The sequence below is a fragment of the Protobothrops mucrosquamatus genome, unplaced genomic scaffold, assembly GCF_001527695.2.
Source record: "Protobothrops mucrosquamatus isolate PMUCROS unplaced genomic scaffold, P.Mucros_1.0 scaffold103, whole genome shotgun sequence".
NCBI classification, from domain to species: Eukaryota; Metazoa; Chordata; class Lepidosauria; order Squamata; family Viperidae; genus Protobothrops; species Protobothrops mucrosquamatus.
Window position 1 is genome coordinate 557,676 of NW_015386476.1, and position 23,833 is coordinate 581,508.

At 37.2% G+C, this 23,833-nt stretch overlaps 1 protein-coding gene across 1 annotated transcript in view; it reads right to left on the bottom strand.

Annotated features, from left to right (window-relative positions):
• The window catches only part of LOC107284570 (CUB and sushi domain-containing protein 1), a 478,687-nt gene that overhangs the window by 328,283 nt on the left and 126,571 nt on the right, over positions 1-23,833 (bottom strand). The window contains exon 3 of the mRNA XM_029283474.1: positions 1,314-1,426. Coding sequence (XP_029139307.1) covers positions 1,314-1,426 — 113 coding nt within the window. The remainder of the gene's footprint in view (positions 1-1,313; positions 1,427-23,833) is intronic.

Genomic DNA, 23,833 nt, shown 5'->3' on the forward strand with positions numbered 1-23,833 from the left:
GGGGGAAGCCAGGTTCTCTTAACCACTTTGTTACTAACTTAAAAACTGCAGAAATTCACTGAACAATGGTAGCAAGAAAAGTTGTAAAATGGGGCAAAACTGACTCAACAACTGTCTCATTTGGCAACAGAAATACAAGGACTATCTTGTATTCAGTTTGGTTTGGTTTCTGCGTCACATTATGTGATTTGTTCCTTTTAGGTTGGTCCATTATTCAGATCTTATAATATGTCAACCATGGTTTATGACATTATTGTGTATGAAGCCATCCAACTGCAGTCTATTCAATAAATCATGCTTAAATCGTGGTTTTAGTAAGATGCATAAACCTAGTCATTATATAAAATATGTAGCATGTGTAAGTTCTTTTTTGTTGTTGTTGCTGTCCAAAAAAATTGTTATCCCAAATCCTTTTATTCAGTTCACCTCCATATTTAAACATCAGTTCCAGCTTCCTGGTTCTCAACCCTCAACCCTCCAAACCAGTTATTTTGATGCCATCTACAGGCTTTTCCACATTTTTTAAAATAATCTTTAGAATGGTGGTTTGAAATACATAGTAAGTCAGGGGAAATTATCTAATTCCTTTCTCTAACCACACTGAAGTCAATTGGGCCCTCCACATTTATTTTAGTATATAAAAGCAAAACAGATCCAAAATACTTTGCTTGATCAATCCTGTGTTGTGCTATTGTTTATGTGCATTTGAAAGTTTTTCACATAAATGTTATGGAATTTGTCATTTTATGCCAGTCTTCATAAATGTTCATTCCAAAATATGCTACATTTTAGGAAGTTTATTTCGTGTTTCAGCAGAGACAAATGGAATAAAGAAATCAAAAGCACCAAGTCATTGTCTATTGATTGAGTTCAGATTCCCAATTCTCTCTCATGTAGAGAGAATGAGTTGGACATAGAAGCAAGGCTGCTGTCAAGAATAATGAGGAGTTTGGGGAAAAATAAGAAATAACGCTTATCTGAAGAGACTTTTCTTTCTAACCACTTCTGCCTTGTACCTCTATGATCTAGCAAGAGGTTTGCAAGCATCACACAAAAAAAAGCCAAAAAAGGACATAATGGCTACGTCACGGGGATTTATTTTTAAAAGAAATACTGCAGAAAACCCAGGGGTCTTAAACAAATCTCAACTGGACTTCCACTTTTGGAGTGAGAATGGTTGCCAATCTATGTTTGCAAGGATCTGTTTATTTCCCAGGTGAATAAGTATGAAGAAGAACATTTCAGTCTCAACATTTATTTTATCAGGTTTAGAAAAACAGATTTCTCCTGATGGAGTCTTATGTAATTCTTACCTTGGAACTGAGCGTTAAATCCTTTCCGCCTGTGATTACTGTCAGAAGTGAAATGGAGCCGTAACCAGTTTTTACTGCTGATAACAGGTGAAGGCAGATTCATGCCAGTCAACCTTCCAAAAAGAAAAAAGAAAAAAGTGTTCATTTGAAGATAGTGAAGCAACTACCAATTTCGTTTGATTATTTTGATAAAGTACAGTTTAGAAAGCAACATATATTCAGCATGAACGGAAATAGCATTCAATACTATACTCTCAACATATCTGTGTATTATTCTGGACTATCCTGGCATTATTTATTGTACTTTTTAATTATATATTTAAATGAAACTGATATAATTGCAATGCTTAAAGAAAGCATTTCATTTATACAAGCACATTATGGAAAGTGTACCCACACTCGGCCAATTCGAATTTTCTCATTCTCAAAATGAGAGTTTAATCCACAAACAACCAAACTTTACAGAATAAATATTTTACTGTACATGTATTGTTGAAAGAATTTCACATTATATTAAAGCAGGTCATTAAATGAACTGAAATATGTTGACAACATGCTATACAACACCTAACTTTATGAACAAAATGCTTATTTGGAGAATGTTGTATTCAGCAAACAAACATAAAGCTCAGGAGTAAGAAATCTGGAATATCTCAAAAAATGTGACATTTCTGTTTCATATTGCTAAACCTCCAGCATGAGATTAATGATATTGACACTACATACTGAAGAGGTATAACATGAGTTACATATACCAATACAAAATGTGGTTCACAATTGTTGGCTATACTGTTTTGATTCATGAAAATGAAAGTTACTTTGCATTCAGTAAAAAGCTATGGAGGCAAATGTGTCTACCGATCTTGAAAATAAAAAAATAAATAAAACCACATTTTCAAGAAAACATTTTATTTTAACTTTAAGAAATCAGCATTCTTCTATTGGAACCAAAGAACTGTCTCCATGAAATAACTCCATCAGAAGAATCACAGTTGATTAGTTGTGTATAAACATATTCAGCAAGAAAAATTATTGAAAAAACACAAATGTGATAATATATTAAAACAAATAAGACAACCATTTAGAGACACAAAAATGCTAAGTCTTTGCTATAATCTATTAGTTGTCTTATTAAAGTCCAGAGTTCATTTATTTACTGGTTGTTTTTCATGAAGCAAAGGTTAAAATCATAAAGTGCATGAATATATAGGACAATATAAAACCAAGAACAAAACAGAACTATATAAAACCTAATTTTCCCATGGAAATTTAGACTTTGTGTATATCTTTTTAAGCCTGAAAATTAGCAGTAGCTTCCTCTGCTTTATATAAATCTAAAAGGAAATGAACCATGTAGTTAAATTAAAGTTTGACCTTCAAGATATAATATTATTTCTAATATTTTTAAAAAGTGAACTATTTTTTTTTTTAAAATACCATCTTTATAAAAGGATCCTATTTAAAGAATGGGATCCCTGTATAATATTATTTCTTAGTACTATATGACAGTTATCCTTGACTGGCTCTTAAATATTTACATATACAACCGTTTTGTATATAATTTTATTTACAAGGTACAAGATAGTGAGTTGTCAAAGATTCCTTGAATTGTAATAACTTTTTTTGTGAATGAAGCCATTATGACTTTTAAACCATAGATTACAGTTTAGCATTATGTGTGAACACAGTCCCTGTGATTGCTCAGTAACCAATGGTTAAAACACTGCATCTCAGCTTCAAAACCTGACACACAAGAAGATAAAGGGCTTTCTCTAGACCTTCTTAGTTTAGCATACTTCAGCATTACATCAAAATAGGGCTTTTGTAAATGAGGAGATATTTCTTTTATATTTAATACTCTTTCCTTCAACACCTCTTATTTGCATCCTTATGTTTGTAAGACAAAAGGAAAATCCGAGTTGCTTTACACATATTTTTCTATGCAGCAATAATCAAATAGTTGATGAAAGACCACCAATACAATAAACAGTCATAGCAGAAGAATGCAGGTAAATCATTGAAAGATGATAATCATTTTGGAGGATGTATTCTAATTTTTCCTGAAATAAGAAATGACTTTGACCTTATATAGATTCAGTATTCAGTATTCCTTTACCACCAGCTATAGCTGTAAGCTATAAGACAGACAAATAACTTCATAAATTCATAATACAAAGAACGCCAATGGTACACAATCGTGGTAATGCAATTAACTGTGAGCAATTTATTTCCACATGTGATCTCTCAATACACTGCTATATTTCTTGCCCAAAATGGTTACTAGTTGAGAATAAAAAGCCCTTCAGGAAAGTTGTTGCCAAAGATTGAGCCAAGCATAGAATTTAGCCATCCTCGGAGCCATTTTGATTTCAACTCCGTAACTAACTTTTTGTTTCCTTTTTTATCCTTGGTTCTTTGGACTCCCAATAAACTATTAAATGTTAAGGTTTGCCTGTGCCCTGTTGTAGGTTTTTTTTTGCCATGCTTAATTATTTTAATCAACATCCTCACCATCTTGCCCTGAAGGATGTTTAGTTTAGTGTGGTTTAAGGGCTTACTTTTAAAGGTGCTGGAAGGGATCCATATCCCGAAGACCTTCATCCACTCTCAGAGTCTTAAGCCAGTTTCATGTTTTGTGGTGTTCTTCTTTGTACCACATTCAGTGCTCTGAGTTCACATTCTCTCTCTTTATTAAATGAATGGGTTGATCTGTAAAGGAAGTTGTACGAATTCAACTAACCAGTCATTCTATATACAATTCTATGGATGTTGCTAAATTCTGCTTAACTTAGTTTTCTGTCAGAATAGGTGGCATTTCAATTAGGCTTAGATGGTTTGGTGACTTATATCAGATCTAGAAAGGCAACATTTTTAAGACTACCGCCTCCAATCTTTCTAATGGGTTTATTCCTCAGTTTGTTTATTAAACATGTATGCTACCTAACTCTCAATGTCTTTGGCCATTTATTATTTTAAGTGATATCTATATTTTATTTTGGTTTTTGATAATAAATCCAGCAAAACAGCCAATCAATCCCACCTTAGAGATAGCAATGCCTATCCTACCATTTCCATCTTTTTAGTTCTTCTTATATGATGCTCCATCTTTTACTATCTACACATTAGAATTACTAATCTAAAGTTAATGTAGATGATAAAAAAATGAAGCAACATGCCTTTCTCTTTGTAACAAGTGTGTCCAAGTAGGTGTAAATAAAAAAAAAACCTCTCTTTCAACTTGAAGGTTATTTAAACAATCTTCCCGATTTTAGAACTAACAATTCTTTACTTTATCGGAATGCAGAGCTCGTGTGTGTGTGTGTGTGTGTGTGTGTGTGTGAGATAGAAAGAGGGAGATGAAAAAAGTTTTCATTTTCACAAATCCCGGAACACATGCAGGTCCATGCATTTTACTTCCTTTCAGCATGAAACAATGAGAATGACTTAATTCTGTGCTATGAGAGCTAATTCATTTTTGAGGTCTTTATTTTCTTTCTTTCTTTCTTTCTTTCTTTCTTTCTTTCTTTCTTTCTTTCTTTCTTTCTTTCTTTCTTTCTTTCTTTCCACCTGGAGGATTTTTGCTCACTATATACTTGGCTTTGTGGTTAATATAATGAAGCCATGACCTCCTTTGGCACCTGTAGGTGTATTCAAATCAATTCACAAATACATAAATCCTGACAGGAATAATACTGTAAATCATATCCAAAGGGTGTTGGCATGGCAAAGCCAAATATAAAATAGTTATTTTGCAAACTTCCCATGCAGATGAACCAACTCAGCATTGTCTGGATAATGTTTATATAATGTTTCTACAGAACTTACTCCCTTACATATTTCAATTTGTTGTTTTGAGTGCATAGTATAATGCGGGTTTAGGCCTTTTGTGTTCAGGAGTCCAAAGTTATTTAAAATGTGTAAATATTCATTCTAAAGAATATTTTCTCCTCCACTGAAATTAGCACTTCCTCAGTTGATTGTTTTGTCCAATTTCATTCCAAGAGAGGCTTATCTCCTATCATTTTCATTTTTGCGGTCAGATCAAGATCTTTTTTTATGCGTTCAGAATTTTTAGGTCTTATGGACATAATAATACATAACAATACATTCATACATAATACTTAAAAGTTTGTAGTTGAGTACAATTTTATTTTAGGATTTTTGCAATTACAGTCACTCCTTCAGTCATAAACTGGATTCAGATATATCATGATATCTATAGGTCATCCTTGACTTATGACCACAGTTGAACCCAAAATTTCTGTTGCTAAGCAAGACAATTGTTAAGTGAGGTTTGACCCATTTTATGACCTTTTTCCCACAGTTATTAAGTGAATCACTGCAATTGTTAAGTTAGGTGACATGGTTGTTAAGTGAATCTGGCTTCCCCATTGACTTTGCTTGGCAGAAGTTCGCAAAAGGTGATCATGTCACCTTTGGGACACTGCAAGCAACCATCATAAATATGAGTCAGTTGCCAAGCATCTGAATTTGATCATGTGACCATGGGGATTCTGCAACAATCGTAAGTGTGAAAAATGGTCATATAGTCATTTTTTCATTGCTGTTGTAACTATGAGTGGCCATTAAACGAATGAGGACTACTGTACAATCTTTTGCTCCAAAGTATTAAATTGAATTGGTTTGAGCTCATGATGTGCTAATCCCAACAGTTGAGTTCCTACAATATGCCAAGCCAAAATCAGATAAATCACATGATTTTGGGTTATATGAGAAAACTCTACTTTTGCATGGATATGTTTCCCTAGGTGTTGCTGGATTGTATATTTCTGTTTTTTTGGGATAGAAATGGAAGAGAGAGAAATAAAATATAAAGATTCTTATTCATTAAAAAAAGCTGTTTAATTATTTACCTGTAAATTTACCCATAAAAATTAGAATATCAAGAAGAACTTTAGCCTGGAAAGTTTCTTCCTAACATGCATCTTAACAGATTTTGTTTTCTTAAGTGAGAGAGTGGAAAGTGAGCACTGATCATTGGGATCAATTAAACAAACCGGATACTACAGTTCTGATGGATGAGAGTTTGCATATTCCTGGATATATTTGAAAATGTTTTTCTTTAGGGAATCAGTGATAATAGAAGAACTACAACTCTCTGGTGGAACTCAAGGTTTACATAGAAACGTTCTTAGGTCATTTCCTGACATCTACACCCAGGAGGCTATTTGCTTAATCACACATATTGCTATTAAGAAATGTTTTGTGTGAAGGGCCAAAAATTAGTGACAATTTAATTGTTCATCCCCCCCCCCCCTTAAAACTAAGAAGCTACCAAAATCCTTGAGATCTCAGTAGGGAAAGCTGTAAAACCAATAAATTCTTTCATGAGTGTTTTGTTCTTCAAAGGCAGAGTTAGAACTTTCTGTATCTTACCCAGTGATATCAAACCTATGATATGTGTGTCACCACACTGGTTGTGACACTCCAGCAGAGTCAAATTAGGCATTTTCTGAATATTTCACACACCAAGTCCAAAAGGTTCGGCATCACTGATCTAACCTTTTGTTTGAGTGTAGGCAACTTTAGCAACTTTCATAGTGAATTGTTGAGTGGTCTAGTTTCAATTCTTAACTCTGCCTGCCACTTACAACTCATATAAAAGAAATATCTCCATATTTGCCTCTATGCTATATTTAATCTAAAAGAATAATCTTTGAATTATATTAAATAAATAATAAATTAATATAAATAATGGTTCTGTGTAACAAAAACTTCCCCGGAATTGATTCTGTTGTTTTAAATGGTCCTTGAAACAAGACAGATATCCAGAATACATAACAGTCATGAAATTCACCACAATCCCTAATTCAAAGTTGGCTCTTCCCAATTTTAACTAATGTACTAAATATCTGTGTACTGTAGGACATTACAGATCTTTGTTCATGTATTTCATCTATTGCCTACTGAAAGTGGAACATTAAGCTTGAGGATATAACAAATTGATTATTATTTTTTTATTGTTCCAAGAAAGGATATTAGCTTCAGGCTCTTAAGGTGAAGCTACATGTGGCTTTGCATGTTTTTTTTTTTGTTTGGGCAAAAATCTGTGTAATGTCTTTTAAAGATAGAAAGTGCCCATAAATTTAAAACACACTGAAGAACACAGACAGTTACATCTTCATTTTTCCTGTATAATTGAGAAGTATAATTGAGAAGGAGTGCCTTCTGGCCAATGTTTTTAAAAGACTGCTCAACTTGAAGATCTTGATGGGTAAGAATTTTTTTTAGCAAAACACAAGACATTGCTGCTATTTCTTTAGAATCTGTTATTTGGATGAAATCCAGAAATCCAGAACTTAAAGTATCAGACAATATCGGACAGCAGAACAGACATAATGCCAACAGATCTTTTTTTCTATCTTGCAGAAGGATGCAAAATGTCACATGATTTTGGATGTACACAGTGCAAATTGGGTAAATATTGAATAGCAATAAGATAAGAGACGGAAGTGAAATAGGTCAGTACAACTAAACATCAATGTAAACCATATCCCACCTCTTGCTAAATAATAATAACAAAACTATACAAAGGTAAGACAATCTTATGCATATCACCCATTTGTATTCCCACTCTATAGCTCATCAAAACCTGGATGGCTGAGATCTTACAATTTATTTACCAATTTAACATTTGTCACTCTCAATGCTTAAATTTGCCTTCATCATCATCATTATTCTTCACTACACTAATACAACAACAATAAACTTACATAATCATCTTTTCAATTATTTACAAGAATATATTTAACAAAGTCAAATTTTTTGGTTTGTTTGTTTCATGTTACTCTTTAATTCCTTTTTTCATTCTTTTTTCATATTGGCAGATTATCTAAAGGAAAAGAGATGGTGTATGCATTTTTTTAAAAAAACAAACAAACCAATCTTGTTATAAATAGGGATAAGTCCTAACTTCTTTGTGAAAGAATCCTTTGTGTGATCTGATTTCTTCAGGGTTTTTTTAAAGCTCTTTTTGTTATTGTTGTTGCTTCTTGATCTGTCCCATGGCTTTTATATAATACAGTGTTTTGGAGAACATGCAGGCTCACAAAGTAATTTGGACATTTTGGTGGCTATAACTAAGATGTTACTTAACTGGATTTTTCAAGTATTTATTTTTCAAGTTTTATTCAGCAACATTTGAAAGGAAAAGTAGGGTGTTAAAATACTGATATAATCCATAAACTTCACAGCATTATGTATAGTGTACTAAATATAAAACTTTTAATAACAATGTGGGAGAAAGATGTTGCATCAAAATAGCACATTGTTATCAAAGTTATAATTAATTTGCCCACAGAATAATGTCACAAAATTTGACATGACGTTATACATTACACTAGTGACATATGTCACAATTCATCAGTTTAACTCATCCTAATTCTGCTTGGACAATTCAGGGGTAAACTAACATGTTGATTACATTGCCAGTTCTGTTAAACCATATCTTCCTAAACATTTTTACATATACACGCACATGCATACACATAATGATACCAAACACTCTGGCAAGCAATTGCAGCATATTTGGTTTTAATATTTGAAATGTCTGGTAGGAATGATTCCTATCACAAAGCAGAAAGAGACAAATAAAGCAAAACCAGTAATTTTCCATCTTCTTAAAGATCTTTTTAAATAAGCTGGTACTCCTGTTGATCTGGATCAACTTAGAAATGTATTTACTGCTACAAAATATTCTATCACCACAAAATATTGAAACTGAAAGCCAGGGTTATAAGTACAGTGCAGAACAGCAAAGGAGAATCCCTAAAACATGGATGAGGAATTATGGTCTTCCAAATATTACTGATCTGCAACATGGAATGAACTGGCCAGAACTACTGGTAGCTTAATCCATATACAGATAGTAATAAAATATCACATTAGCACACATCATAATCCAGAAATTCCATTTTAGATAATATTTTCTGAAAAGGCTCTTCAATTGCCAAATCTTACATTTTTAAGCTGTAGTATCTGGACTCATTTGAGTTCCATATACACCATCTCTCATCTGATTAAATGCACACTGAATTACCCCTGAGTTTAAATTTAGTACTCGATTTATGACCATAATTAACCCCCAAATTTCCATTACTAAGCAAGGCAGTTGTTAAGTGCATCATTTTATGACCATCCTTGCCATGGTTGTTAAGCAAATCACTGTGGCTGTTAAGTTAGTAACACTTTTAGATGAATCTGAATTTGACTAGCAAAGTCAATGGGGAAGCCAGAGGCACTTTATAACTGTGTTATAAACTTAACAGCAAGAAATGTTGTAAAATGGGGCAAAGTCAGTTAACAACTGTCTCATTTAGCAATGGAAATTTTGGACTCACTTGTAGTCGTAAATCAAGAACTACCTGAAATCAGTTAGCCTGCTGTACCTTCACCAAGATTTATTCCTATTTATTGGCAAGACTGGTATTAAAACTGAGCAGAATGTAGAGGGTGGTGGGTGGTGGGGATAGTAGTGAAGGATGGAGGATTCATAACCATAGCCCTCTAACGGTGCCAGAAATAATCCTCTAGTACCCACTCTGATGTGAAGGTTTTCCCTACTGCATGACCTAAAATGGGGATGCATTAGGGCACAGGTGTCAAACTCACCGCATCACGTGACGTGTTGCGATGCATCACAACTTTTTTTGCATTGCCGGAGCTAGGGTGGGTGCGGCCTCTGCATGATGCAACCGGCCTGCAGGCTGGCAGTTTGACACCCCTGCACTAGGGTTTCAGGGATGAGATACTCTCAGGACATCTAAAGGAAGGAGGCTCTGAGGAAACTGAGAACTTCCTTGTTCTGCACCCTGGCAGCTTCATGGGCAAAGACTTCTATAACTAGAGCAGGGCTTTTCAACCTTTTCACCGATTGTACCACTTTTAGAATATGGCAACATTCGAGTACCACCAGTCACCCAGCAAGGTGTCAAAAGCTTGATGACAAAAAAAAAAATGGGAAAAAGTGATAAAGTACAGGTAGTCCTCAACTTACAACAGTTTGCTTGGTGACTGTTCAAAGTTACAACGGCACTGGAAAAAGTGACTTATGACCATTTTTCACACTTATGACCATTGCAGCATCCCCAGGTCATGTGATTTACATTCGGATGCTTGGCAACCGATTCTTATTTATGATGGTCATATTGTTCCAGGGTCATGTTATCACCTTTTGCAACCTTGTGACAAGCAAAGTTAGTGGGGAAACCAGATTTACTGAACAACTATGTTACTAATTTAATCTCTCTCCTTCATTTTTCTCTCTCTCTCTCTCTTTCTTTCTCTCTCCCTTTCTCTTTCCCTCTCTCCCTTTCTTTCTCCCTCCCTGTCTCTTTCTCTCTCCCTTTCTCTCCCTGTCTCCCTTTCTTTTTCTCTCTCCCTCTCCCTTTCTCTCTCCCTCTTTCTCCCTCCCTCTCCCTCCTTCTTTCTCTCTCTCTCCCTCTTTCTCCCTCTCCTCTTTCTCTCTCTCCCTCTCTCTTTCTCTCTCTCCCTCTCTCTATTTTTCTTTCCCTCTTTCTCTCCATCTCTCTATTTCTCTCTCCCTCTCAAAGATCCTTAAAATCCTTAAAAGTTATGCTTGGGCGGAAGACTTTTTCTTTTACAGATGGAGCGGGTGGGCCCGACATTCGCGGGCAGGCAGGACCCCGCCCACCGAGCCACCGCCTCCCCATCGCCCTCCACGCCAGCTGGCTCTGTCACCAGACCTCCCAGCTGACAAGCGCAAGTTTTCAGAGGGTCGCCAGCTGACAGGCGCAGGAGTTCGGCGCTGCGGCAGCCTCCCCTTCGCCCTCCGCACTGGCCAAAGCGTTGCCTGATGTTCCAGCTGATGGGCACAGGTCCGGGGTCGCCAGCTGATGGGCACAGGAGGTAGGCGCCGCGGCGGGGAGCGTGTCAGCGGCCCTTGGGGACCATGCAAGCCCTTGCAACTGCTCCAGCCAAAGAAGCAGGTGGCTAGGAGACCGCCGCAGCACCTACCACCTGTGCCCATCAGCTGGCGACCCCCGGACCTGTGCCCGTCAGCTGGAACGTCAGGCAACGCTTTGGCCAGTGCGGAAAGCGAAGGGGAGGCCGCCGCAGCGTCGAACTCCTGCGCTTGTCAGCTGGGAGGTCTAGCGACAGAGCCGGCTGGCGTGGAGGGCAATGGGGAGGTGGCGGCTCGGCGGGCGGGGTCCTGGCTGCCTGCGAATGTCAGGCCCACCCGCCCCATCTGTAAAAGAAAATGTCTTCTGCCCAAGCATAACACCAGCAGTTCTGTGCCACGGAGGCTTGAGACATGGAGGCGGGGGACGCGGAGCGGCACGGTGCCGTGGGAGGTGGCAGGACAGGGGGGGAGGGGTTACCTGCATTCTGCCAGTTGAACTCTGGAAGCCTGCCTGAATGAAGAATTTTAGGGGGTGTTGAAAGCGAGAGAGACTGAGGGCTGTATTAAGACCACAGATGGCTGCGTAAGGAGAGTGGAAGGGAGGCAAATTCGGGGTGGAGCAGAAAACACGGGGGGAAGGCATTAGGAAATAAGCACCAAGGTACATGGTGCCTTGCTAGGGATTCCCGAGTGTTCCGCAATTGTTTTTCCTCTCTCCTCTGCGCGAGAAAAACTTTTGCGGCGTAAATCTGAAATGAGTCCCTGGGGAGGGAGGGGCCTTGCTCTGTGCCTGCGCTCTTCACACGCCTCCTGTAGGGCACATTCGGTAAAGTTCATGCAGGCTGCCACCAAGCAGCATATTTTCCACAAACAAGTGAGGTGGGAAGGAGCGGAGGGGGGGAAGGAAGGCAACGCCGTGGGGGGGAGGAAGGCGATGCCATGTACCACCAGCCAGGTGGTCGCGTACCACAAGTGGTACGCGTACCACCGGTTGACAAGCCCTGAACTAGAGGACATAGGAAGAGAAGGTCACTGGCATCTGCTTCCTTAAGGAAAAGTAATTTTGTCACCTCTCCATCTCCTCCTATTCCAGTGCCTTTCCTGAGCCAGCACAGTAGCCATTTGGGATCCAGGCCTGAAACCTACATTTGTTAAGAGATTTTTCCTGGTGCTTTCCCCTTCAAAATCTGCAACTGTTCAGGCCATATTGAGAGAGTTAGCAAATCAATTTAAAAACATACATATTTTTACTTTTCATTTTTACGCATTGCCATTTTCCTCTGGATGGCTAATTTCTAATTACACTCTATGAAAATCATAGTAACAGTACCTATGCTTTCAATTACTCCGATTTCCAGGGGGGGGAAATCTTAAAAAATTAACCTCGCACCAAATGCCATCCACTTACACATTTATTTTCTTAAGAAAACAAATTGCAACTGAAATGGAGGTGGTGCTAAATATTCAAATATTAATCCTTGCAAATGATTTATCGTATCTTCTTTTAAGTGAGACTCTTACAAAAAAACTCCCACTTAATTGACAGCCTGTATTATTTATCAGCATGATGGGAAAATTTGAGATACGGACCTCACAGCTGTGCTTTTCAGAATGAGGTTGCTTTTTCCTCTTTTTTAAAAAAATGCCTTTATTATATTTACAATAATGATATCAGTGATAACAGCACAGCTGTAAGTCTCTTTGTAGAGTTGCCCCCAGAATAGGAGGCTTTGTGGAGAAAAGACTAGAAAAAGAAGAATACTGATTACAAAGATGAAAATAGCTAATTAAACTACATGTGTGTATTTCACAAAAGTCTTTTATGTCTGACATAAAAATTTAACACCTGCCCAGGCATCTGCTATTTTGAAGTTATATTGTTAGGAGGCTGAGAGTACTTCTTTTCACGCTAGCTTTATTAGCCACTGAGAAACCCAAAGGTATTTGTAATTACTTGCATGAAAAACCTTTAAAGTTTGCAAGATACATTTTTGCAAATACAGTAGCTATCGTCCTGCAGACCCTACTGACTCTTTTCATCCTGATATCTGCGGGTTCTGTGGAAATACCCTGACACCAGTACAATAGGCAAGTCACTGTAAAAGAAAAGGCACAGGAATCTGGCCTAAAGTATCTATTTCCAGCAATATAAAGAAGAAGAACAATAGGAATTAACAAAAGCAGTCTTCCTTATCTTTGTCAGTCTTTGCATGTCTGTTGTGCCGGACTCTATTCCTTTATTCCTTCAAATGTGCGTGGAATAGGCCGCAGGAATTGTGAATTGATAAGAAGACCAAGTAAACATTTTCTATAATCCAATCACTAAATATAACTTGGTATTAATTTTTAAGAACTAGATATCCCTAGGATTGAATTAGAAAACTGAACTGGCCCTGGGCTGGCATAAGAAATCCTAGCTAAAATGGGAATAATAAAGGGGGGCCTTTTATAGAATTTTTTTCAAAATGATTTATTATTACTGTAATTGTTGTTACACATGCAGGTGATGATAAAGTGCTATGATATGACTAACAGTTTGTTAAATAAAACCAGCTCAACTGGATTTTTTTTTAAAAAATCATAATATTGCAGAATGTTCTTGAGAATGGGCAAAAATTCACGGGCTTTAGCTTAGCTGAGATTTGAATTCGAAAAAAGTAAATAGCTTCACAATTAGGAACTTTCAGGCTGGGCAAAAGTCTAAGTGGGGCTTTATTTCAATAAAGTTTCCAGCATAAACATCTCTCTTCTACCAATGAATATTTTCCCCTGGCTTATACCTGGCAGTCTTCAGTTACCAGTTGACCTGTTCAGCAACCATTTGAAGATGTACAGGAGTGGAAGAAAGAACAAAATTTTGAAACCAATCCTCACATTTGCAGCCATGGTCATAAGATTGCCATTTGTGCATGTCACAACCAGCGTGTGTTTACAACTGTCGTAGCAACCCACGATTATGTGATCTCCATTCGCACACTTCTCAACTAACTTTTGACAAACAGAGTTTATAGAAAAAAGGGAAGTAGCCATCACAGATTTTTTTTTTGCATAGCGACCACATTTTTTTATTTAACAATTGAAGGCGATAAGCCTGTCATGGCCATGTGATTTTTCTCTTAGCGGCTCCAGCACCTAACAACCAAGTTGCCCATCCTAATTTATTATTTCTATTCCTTTATTCCATTTTGACCATTTCTATACAGGTAGTCCTCAACTTACAACCACAATTGAGCCCCCAAATATATAGTACTAAGTGAGAAATTTGTTAAGTGTTTTGCCCCATTTTACGACCTTCCTTGCCACATTTGTGAAGTGAATCACTGAAGCCGTGAAATTAGTAACACGGTTGTTAAGTGAATCTGGCTTCCCCATTGACTTTGCTTGTCAGAAGTTCGCGAAAGGTGATCACATGACCCCGGGACACTGCAGCCATCATAAATGTGAGCCAGTTGTCAAGCATCTGAATTAAATCACGTGACCATGGGGATTCTGCAATGGTCATAAGTATGAAAAATGATCATAAGTCACTTTTTTCAGCGCCATTGTAACTTCGAACAGTCACTAAGTGAACTGCTGTAATTTGAGGACTACCTGTAAGTGCAGTTGCTAAGCGAAGACCACCTGTTAAGAGGAAAAACAATGAGCAATGTTGCTTTCTCACTTTGCTTTATTGCCCTGCAGCATCTCTTCTGGCCTTTGCAATTCTAGCAGAGATTCATGGGGGTTTGCAAGGCAATCTTCTCCCCACCACCTATCCTCTTCTCAAACGTTTCTAGTAAATAGCCAGGATGTGGTAGAGAAGCCTTCATCAGCAAACAGCTTTGCTCCTCCACCTCAAGGTGAATTGTAGGTCTAACAAACTTTCTTTTTAACACATTTAAAAAAAAATCAGTATAACTGCCATTACATTTCACCGAAACAGAAATCAGAGCAAAATAGCTGGTAAAATATGGCAAACTGAATAGGTTTAGCTAAATAAGTGAAATTCCTTGGGTGTTCCTCCTACTGATACAAGTAAACTGTCACTAAGTATTATCTGGAAAAAGAATATTATCTGAGAAAAAAATAACAATAAAAAACTATCACTGAAAAGCAAAGGAAGCCTGATACGATCCTTCAAAGGAGAACCACACGCTGCCCCATTGTATTGGATAACAATGCACTGCAACTTTTACTTCAGAACTTTTTTTTTTAATGATATCAATCTATATTCCATCTTCTACCCATAAGGCACCCAAATAGCTACTGTAGTAGGGCAGATTGATGAATAACCACATAGGAAAAATCTGGGTCAATTGAATATTTATTTCGTGGATTGCATTTCTACTATTAATTCAATTAATCCATACCTGTTTTCAAAGGATTAAATCCTGAAATGTAGTACCTGCATTAACTGTGAGGGGAAGGTGGCGTTGGTGGTTATGAAAAGTGAAGAAGATTCTTCAGAATATGTTCTTTTCAAGTATATAAATCCTGAAGTGCTGCTAATTGGCCACTTTCACTGAAGTTGACCTGGGCCATTTCTCAGGGACTCAACGGAATGACGAATCACCTTACCGATTACCAGCCAACTCTTTTAGATGACAACAAAGGGAACACAGAATGGTGATCTATGTGCAGGTGCTTCTCACATAAAACAGATTTAATCTCTTCCAGTGACATTCTTATGGACAGATCAATCTAGAACAAAGTAATTCAATCAACTTGCCCCAGTATTTTGCCACAGAACAATTTCCTCAATAATTGCTCCAGTTATTGGATATCTGAAGATTTGCAGAGTGTGCAAGAAGCATCAGGAATGCTGCAGAATTTAAATGAGGATTAAAACAAAGATATATATTTAACATATCCGTTGTTTGGTTTGTTTGTTTTTTAAAGAAAAATACACTCATTTATTTTATTAAACCCTACTTTAAGATTTTAACTGATGGTCAACTAAAGTTGTTAAAGACTGATGTAATTAGTTTGTCCAATTCATTATCTAATTAATTTTACACTTTCTGCTCCTCTTACCATTTAAACGGGAAAGAAAAACCATTGAAATCCAATTTTACAGTAACGTTACTTCAAAAGTTAGAATTATTTGTTCTCACGAGAGAGGTTTTGTATTTAATTTGTTCTATCTTTATTTGAATAACTGTGTAATTAAATACTTTCTTATTTACATATTTAATGTAACACACATTATGTAGCAAATATGCAGACTCATGAATAATCATAAAGTGAAAGGTGCCGATTTCATTCATGTTATTATTTTTCTCTTTATTTCTCCACATACTAAGGAGACTTTTGATTATACCCATGGTTGCCATAATATTTACAGAAATGAAGTATTGCAAAATGTCCTGATGATTCGGTAACTTTACTTTCCTCCAGATTTCTGGGACATGTGGCCTTTGACTTAATTCCCAGAGATTTTGCATAATTGCGCATTTTCCTTGGACCAGTTTTGGAAATCTCCTGCAAGACAGACTTTGAAACAGTTCTCTATCATTTCCCCATAGAAGTGTTTCTCAACCTTGGCAACTTTAAATTGGGTGGACTCAACATTCTGGCTGGCTGGGGGAATACTGCGAGGTAAGGTCCACACATTTCCAAGGTTGAGAAACACCACCCTATAGCTTGCTCCATAACAAAAGGAAAGGAAAGTATCAGAAAAAGGTTAAAATGGAAGCTATAGAGAAAGGTCTATAGGTCTCTGGTCTTAGCATTACCAAGCTAGTTTCAACAGAAACTAAAATATCGCTTCGGGAAAATCTCAATGTCTCTCTAAAGTTGACTCTTGGTAATTACACAGACAAACCCATATGATCTTCTTGACAGTGACAATGGAGTGGTTTGCCCTGCCTTCTTGGGAGAATTTTTTTTCTTCAATTTCACATTCTAATGTATTGTTCTAGCATTTGCTGCAGATCTTCCATCCATGAACCAACACATCTCACCCGCTTTGTTTGTTTGATTCCTTAGAGACCAGCCAAGACTGGCTACAATGCTGCTGATCTATGAGGCCAACAAGTTAGTTGCCCACCCTATTTTGAATAAAGTCATCATCTTACAAGATTTATATTTGTCTAGTTTATAAACAAAACAATTCACTTGAATGATTGTTTGACTGTTGCTTACATTGCAAAACTTGGAACATGTAGTTACTGAAAAAAGGGTACAGTGCATATATAATTCTGATTGACAGCTTGTAAAAATGCCAGAGAAAGCGTAAAAGTTTATTGGAACTTTTGTATACTGGGGAAGTTCCAGATATTTTAGGATGTGCCATGAATATCTGCAAGTCTATTTGATAATAAATCTAGTAGGCTGAAATTAATTAGGTGACACAAGACAATTTTCCATTTGGTTCTCAAATTAAAGCCATTTGATATAATCATTCTTAATGATAACTGAACCCAACAGCTTTAATATCCGAATGCAATCACCAGATTGTCTTAATCTCAAGGCGTTGTTTTTCCACATCAACTGTAAACTCTATACATCACTAATAGAAGATTTGCTGAGGTGTCATATTTAACAGACAGAATTATGGTAGATCAACATTTCTTATGTTAGGAAGAACACTGGTGTTTCCTGAAAAATGTGAGCCATGATTTTAAAATGAAAATACAATTGAGAATATTTCTCTCCTTTCTCTCAACGTTATCTTTGTGCAAATGGATTTTTAGCACTTTCTAAAAGTAAAGCCACCTATTGAAACAAATGAAAGGCACAAAAAGCCAAGAGAAAGTAAAAAAGAAAGTGAAAGCACAAGATCCTTGCTATGGTCCCTATTACTGAGATTTTAATTCCTCTCTGTGTTACTTTTAATTCCTTGGACACTGGACACTTGCTTTCACGTGTAGCAGAACATTGATAAAACTTTGTTTCTTTCACGGAATGAAAACAAAAAGCATTTGAGGATCTCTACATTCGCAAATCATAATAAACCTGTTGCCTTCTTTCCAAATTCTTGAGATACTTAATTGCAGCAAATCTTCTAAATTTGCTTTAACAGTTGTTAGCAGGAAGCACAAATGCACACACACCCCGAGAAATTTTCCCCATTCCTAACTTTCTTTTTCTGAGTTTGTTATTTTGTTTTAGTCTAAATACTGTGGCAACCTCACTAGATCGTTTGCTGCTGCCACTTGTTAGGGGAATACTTTACTAGTATAATTAGAAACTGATATAAAGTGGAATTGCACTGAAACTAAATAACATTGGAGCATGGGCTGGTGGAAATTGCAAAGAAGCTCAGGGAGGGAGAAACTGATAAAGCAAGCATACACTGAAGAGTAATTATGCCATATTGTGGATGACGTTATGGAGCAAAGTAATCATAATAATGAAGATTTAAGCTCTTCTTGTTTAAAGCATGACAAAATCAGTAAAGGAAACAGAAAATGTCTTGACAGCTAAAATAATGTGCAAGCTTCCTTCTGTGCTTTCCTCCTGCTTTGGAGTAATTTCTTAGTTAAGTCAACTGCATTATGAGATTTAAGAGAAAGAGAAAACACTGGGCTTTATACAGTAAGTACGATTGCATTTCAAACCTTGACGTAAGTGAGTGATATAGATATATACTGTAGGATTATCCCTATATATCCCTATACAGTGTGTTTGTTTGTGTGTGGATGGATGGATGGATGGACGGACGGACGGACGGACGGACGGACGGACGGACGGACGGACGGACGGACGGACAGACAGACAGACAGACAGACAGACAGACGGATAGTCACTCAGAATGGGGTAGTTTACATTTAGGATAATTCACATTTTGCATTCTTCTATACAAAAGTAATATGAGTACCGTGTTTCCCTAAAAATAAGACCTGTTTTTTTTGCCTCCAAAAGAGGCACCAGGTCTTTGCCACAATTTCACCCCTGCACATGTCAATCCAGAGCTTGGTTTTTGGCTTCAGAGGCCTTTCCTTTTATTTTATTTTTTATTTTTTTAGTTTTATTCATTTATAACATAAAATGTGAAAATACAAAAGCAAATAGTAGGGGACAACAGTAGAAAAAAGGAAAAGAAAAAAGGTGTGAAGAAAGGGAGGGGAAGAAACAAAAGGCATTGACTTTTGATATTATGATTTTGAGTTTTACCAATTAAACTGATTTGCCAATACAGAAATGGCTAGTGCATACTACTACAGAAATGTAAAAAGTTGAGATTTGATTTTAATGTCTGATTTTACTGCAACAGAGAGAGTTGGAAGTCAATACCTTTTGTGACTTCAGAGGGCTTTCCTGAAAGCCTCTGACAGCAAAATGGAGGCCGGGGGGCGCCATGAGCATCAATCCAGAGCTCCATTCTCAGCTGCAGAGGCATTTCCTGAAGGCCTCTGATGGCGAAATGGAGACTGAGGGTCACGCTCACACAGGAGTGGCAGCAGGTGGCCACAGAAGAACTGGGCCGGTGAGGTGAGACAGGTGTTGGGGCATGGGAGGCCGGGCTGCAATGGTAAGCGGATGCTGGGCACATGAAGTAACTCCACCTCCCTTGCCCTACCTTAATTTTTAGGCATGCACCTTGTCCCAAAACTAGGGCATATATTAGGCCCACCCCCCAAAAAAACAAGCTAGGGCTTATTTTGAGGATAGGTCTTATTTTTGGGAAAACACGGTACATACTATATGTTAAATACTGAAAATGAGAACTCATGAGATGAAACATTAGACAAAGTATAATCTAAACAGCACAGTCTTACCTCCAGCTACAGAGAGGTAATTTCCTCTACTTTTAATTATCTTATTCCCAGATTGCTATGTATATAGAGCAACAGATTCAATTTGAAACACTTGTGGGAAAGCCCACAAGAAACAACAGCTAACTCAGAAAGTTGGTAAATATTTGGCACAGGTGGATTCAAATTATGTTTTCTTCTCACTTCACCATGACTTGACAATTTGGCCATGCAAAAGAACCATTAATCGGATGAAATCCATCTTGACAAAGGAAATTTTACTTTATTGAATCACCACTTTTTAATTAGGTTCCTTATAACAAGCAAGGTCAGGAATACTTTGTGTTATCCACAGTTGTTACACTTTAATACATGTTTCTCATTATTTCACAATGTCAGGATCAAACTATATAAAGTTTGGTTTCCTCTAGAGTAACAAATTGTACCTGAGCTGATTTTTTTTTCATAATGTAGTGCAATAACCAATAATGCAATATAAGAGAGAGATTTAAATTAACAATTTATTAGATTAGGAATATCCTTTATTATAGGGGTCCCCAACCCACGGTCCATGGACCAGTACCAGGCCACAGCATGCCAGCAATTGGGCTGCACAAACAAGGAAAGTCACATCTGTGGGATGCAGGCAACACACAAAACCATGACCCCTCCGGTCCCTGGAAAAACCTCTCTCCACGTAACCGGTCCCTGGTGCCCAAAAGGTTGGGGACCTCTGCTTTATTACATTATACATAGCTAAGAAATGGAATGTGCTAATATTAGATGAAACAATAACTACCACATTGGATTTACAATTGGATTATCAAATTCATGAGAACAAAGTCCAACTACAGGTAGTCCTTGACTGGTTGCTTAACAAAGTTCAAAGTTATGACAGACTTCAAAAAAGCTCTTTATGACCAAACCTCAAAGTTACTATTGTTGCACACATATATTCCCCCTATAGGCATATGATTGCATTTTGGTTGGTTGGCAACTGGCTCTTATTTATGATTGGCTCATATGTGATCATGATTTGTGAAATGTTTGGACTTTTCCAGCAGAAAACAGCAAAAAAAAAACTTCCAGCCACTGAATATGGTGGATTTGCTTAATGACCATGGTGGTTTACTTCATGACCATCATAAAAACAATTGTAAAATCGAGTCAGATCACATTGGCCCACTTAAAGACCACAGTGACTTACAACCAAAATTCCAGGCTTAACTGCAGCCATAAATTGAGGACCACATGTGGTCATGACAGTAGTGTGTTTTTGCCAGGATTTAGAGCTAGAATGTAAGAACACAGTTTGCTGTGCAATTGCAATAGAAAAAAATGTTAAACATTATATTCTATTTCTGGACTTCTCAAAGCTATCAGGTTGGCTATTATAGATAGATAAATGCTGAACTATAGAGAGTTTTGATCTGATACAACATGAGTCTCTTTGTGTTACACATAGGAGGCATACCATGCTAGAGAAAAGGCCTAAGGATTTTTTTTTTTAAAAAAAAATCAATATTACTGTGTTTTTTAAAAAAGTCTTTATGTACTGTATGTTTGCTACTGTTAATTTTTATAATAGCTCTATTAACTCAGCCAAACTCTTCCTTTGGAAATAAAGCAATGTCATTTCTCTTTTTTGTATATATCTCTTATGCAAAATTTACTGAAAGTAACTAATTTCAGGCACAACTAAACTGCAGCTTACTTTTGTGATGGAACTATGGATGTCAGAGAATAATTTGTTTCTTTAAGTAAATTCACACTTCCCGAACTAAATTGCAGATCCAACAGCTAATGTCTAAGTTCTTTTAAGAGTTTAAAGACAGCATATAAATTTTGTGGGCAAATAAATAAATGTGTTGTTAGGAATTACACCTCCCTCAGTTTTGCAAAGGAATTCATAGTTCATTAGTTCTGAATTTAGGGGAAGTGAATTTATTTAAATACAAATATTTTAAAGAGCAATTGTCAGCACAATCCTTGGCATGTACACACAACACTGAAGTATATCTACCAATCCTAAGGCTAAACCAGCATTTTGATGAACTATTTTTATTGAGTGGTATTTTGCAGTTATGTGTGAATTATCACCATTGCACAATTGCACTGCTATCTTTCCGTAGAATGGAGCCACTAAAGAGTCTGCGAGGTCACATATGAGCAGATAGAAAACCATGATTGTTGTTGTATTACAAAGACCTTGTAATGTGCTTTATCAAATTCTTCTTTGATAAGCCAAGCCATGGTTTAATATTACCTCTCAACAATATGTTTCTTTTGTAGAAAAAGAAACATGAATATACATTATAAGCAAGATATGGGACTAGAAAAGATTACCCCTCTCAGATAACTATACAGGTAATCCTCCGCTTAATAACCATTTGCTCATTGACCATTCAAATTGTGATGGTGCTGAAAAGATGAACGTATGACCCATGGTCAAAGTTACCCACTGTTGCAGCATCCTGGCAGTCAGATGGTTAAAATTCAGATGCTCAGCAGCCCACTGGCACATAAAACCACAGGGATATGCAATTACCCATACCCACCATTCTGCCCTCTCCCGCACCTATGCCCTTAAGATGCCTGGGAAGCTACCACAGTGTGGGGCAAAGTTGCCACCCCCTCCATGAAGGATTGAATACTCAGGAAACCAGAGCAGAATGCAAAGCTGCAGCCCTGCAGGAAGTGGAAAATGCCGGTAGGTTCCTATGGCACTGCACATCCTGAAGTCGCCACCATCCCCCCCTTGCAACCCAGCTCCCCTCACTGCCCTCCACTCTGTCACACCAGTGGACCTTCACAGTGTTCTCTCCCACTGCTTACAAGGCATGTCCAGATTGGCCCTTTGTGAAGAAAAAGAAGGAGGAGGAGGGGGAGGGGGAGGAGGAGGNAAGAAGAAGAAAAAAAAAAGAAGAAGAAGAGCTAAAGGCAGCCTGTCAGCAGCAAGGTCCTAAAATGCCCCTTCTCGCCACATTCCTGGGTGATCAAGTACCTCCTATAACAAAAGACAGCTCTGATACCTGAAATAGTACATCGCCTAAAGTTCTTTCTTATAAATGAGAATTTAGTATCAGACAACAAATCCAATTTCTTTTAATTTGTTGTATTGTTTAATTTAGTATTTGCATAGTAAATGAGATCATTACTTGGTTAAGGTGAGAAAGAACTATATTCCGTGTAACTATAGTTAGTGAAATATAGTAACGTTTATATAAAAAATTAGAACTAGTGAAACTTTAAATAAATATATTAGTTCTCATAAAATAGTTTAATGTGTGTGCATAATAGAAACTGTAAAATTGGCAGTCAAATGCTTGTGAAATTCACATTATATTTATTACTTTACAAATCTGTTTAAATGTTATTTGGCAAAATAAAATAATAAAATAAAATGCCAAACTTAAAATATCCAGCATGATATAAATCCTTCAATAGGTTTTGTAAATGATTACATCTATTTTTTTATTATTATTTTGCTTATATGGGACTGGCATGTTTTTTTAATGTTTATTATATTATATTATCAGCCTAAAAGTCTTGCAGTTGTAACCATTGGAACCTATAGAAATTCACATGGCTATATGCCATTCCACAAGTCTTGTACAAAATCTCAAGTAAATGTATCTTGAACATTAGCTCCTTTAATGATAATCACCATCCATTCATTCATCACATCCATCCATCCATATTTGTTCAAAAATTGCTGTTAACAACTTCTGGTGGTGACAGCTGGCATCGCATGGCGGCTTTTTTTAGCCGCCCGTCCGGGAGCGCGTCAAAGCCTGAAGAGACAGCGTTTGCCAGCTGTCTCTCGGCTAGGAACCTCGTCCCTCGGGCAAAGAGGGAGAGGTGAGTGAGTCCGGATAGGGTTAGAGCTTCCTTTCGCCCCGGTTTTGTCTTAATCCGGGGTGAAAGATGCTAGCTCGCCCGGAGTCTGGACACTCTCC